The sequence below is a fragment of the Wasmannia auropunctata genome, unplaced genomic scaffold (assembly GCF_000956235.1).
Source record: "Wasmannia auropunctata unplaced genomic scaffold, wasmannia.A_1.0 LD336074.1, whole genome shotgun sequence".
NCBI classification, from domain to species: Eukaryota; Metazoa; Arthropoda; class Insecta; order Hymenoptera; family Formicidae; genus Wasmannia; species Wasmannia auropunctata.
Window position 1 is genome coordinate 4,308,299 of NW_012026816.1, and position 1,269 is coordinate 4,309,567.

The window sequence follows — 1,269 nt, forward strand, 5'->3', positions numbered from 1 at the left end:
TAAACATTATAATATAGAATTAGACCTCAATGTGGAAAACAATACTCTTCGCGGAATGTGTAGTATTGGTATAATCATTAAAAAACCAATTCGGATAATAAATTTACATTCGGTAAATCTGAATATTACTGTCCCAATTTTGGTCGATAATAAACACAATGATAATAAATACAAAGGATATTTGAAAATCGATAATCACAATGAAATAATTGTTATTTATTTTGAAAATATACTGTCACCTGGCAGTTATATTCTTAATATGACATTTTTTGGAAATATATATAGCAACGTGAGTAGCTACGTGAGTGGCTTTTCCAGGATTCGGTTAAACGAAAGTGGACACGAAAGCTGGTTTATTTGGACGAATAATTGGCCGACTACAACACGAAGAATATTCCCTTGCTGGGATGAGCCAAAATTCAAGGCAAATTTTACTATAAGTATACGTCATGACCGCAACTATCGAGGTTTTTCTAATATGCGAGCGATTGAAAAACCAGTTCAGAAAAGTAGATACTCTACTACAAATTTTTACATGACCCCTGAAATATCTACTTGTCTGGTATCTATAGGGCTTTGTAAAATGCCCACGTATCGTAAAGGAAATATAATATGGAGAAACAATGTCTGGAATGACAGAGAATTCTATGCGGAAGCCACAAATTTAACAAAAAGTGTAATGAAATATTTCAAAACTTATTGGAAACAAGAGGACCGAACAATTCAACAAATCGTTATTCCAGGTTTATTGGATAACAATATAATGAAATGGGCAGTTACTTTTTATCGAGAAGCCAATATTATTTATAGCAATACTTCGAATTCGGCTGCATTTATTCAACAATCAAAGTACTCTATAATCCTTTCCATATCACGCCAGTTAGGCACAATAGTTAGCCCATTATGGTGGAATGATTTATGGTTGAATAATGGAATTGCTACATTTTTTTGTATAAACGATATAGTTAAGGAGACAATCGATCCTCGCATGTCGAATTTACTTATAGTCCAAACTGTGTAAGAGTCTTTCCGCTTCGACGTTGAATCAATTATGAATCCAGTCGTTGCATCAAAAATCATTAGTACATCAGAAATTAATTCACTTTTTTCTTTATCATATCACATCAAAGCCCCGGTTATAATTCGGATGTTGCACTATGTATTAGATGATAACGTTTTTCGAAATGGTATCAGAACCTATTTCAAAAGACAGTGGGCTTCTCTGAGTAATTTTTGGTCTGACATGCAAACTGCATATGATGAATAGCG

At 33.3% G+C, this 1,269-nt stretch overlaps 1 protein-coding gene across 1 annotated transcript; it reads left to right on the forward strand.

Moving 5' to 3' along the window:
• Window positions 1-208: 208 nt before the first annotated feature.
• On the forward strand, window positions 209-1,021 carry LOC105449783 (glutamyl aminopeptidase-like; the record flags this gene model as incomplete). Its single annotated transcript, XM_011689167.1, has 1 exon — window positions 209-1,021. A coding segment is annotated over one exon (813 nt), but the record flags the coding sequence as incomplete, so codon positions are not given.
• Window positions 1,022-1,269: the final 248 nt, after the last annotated feature.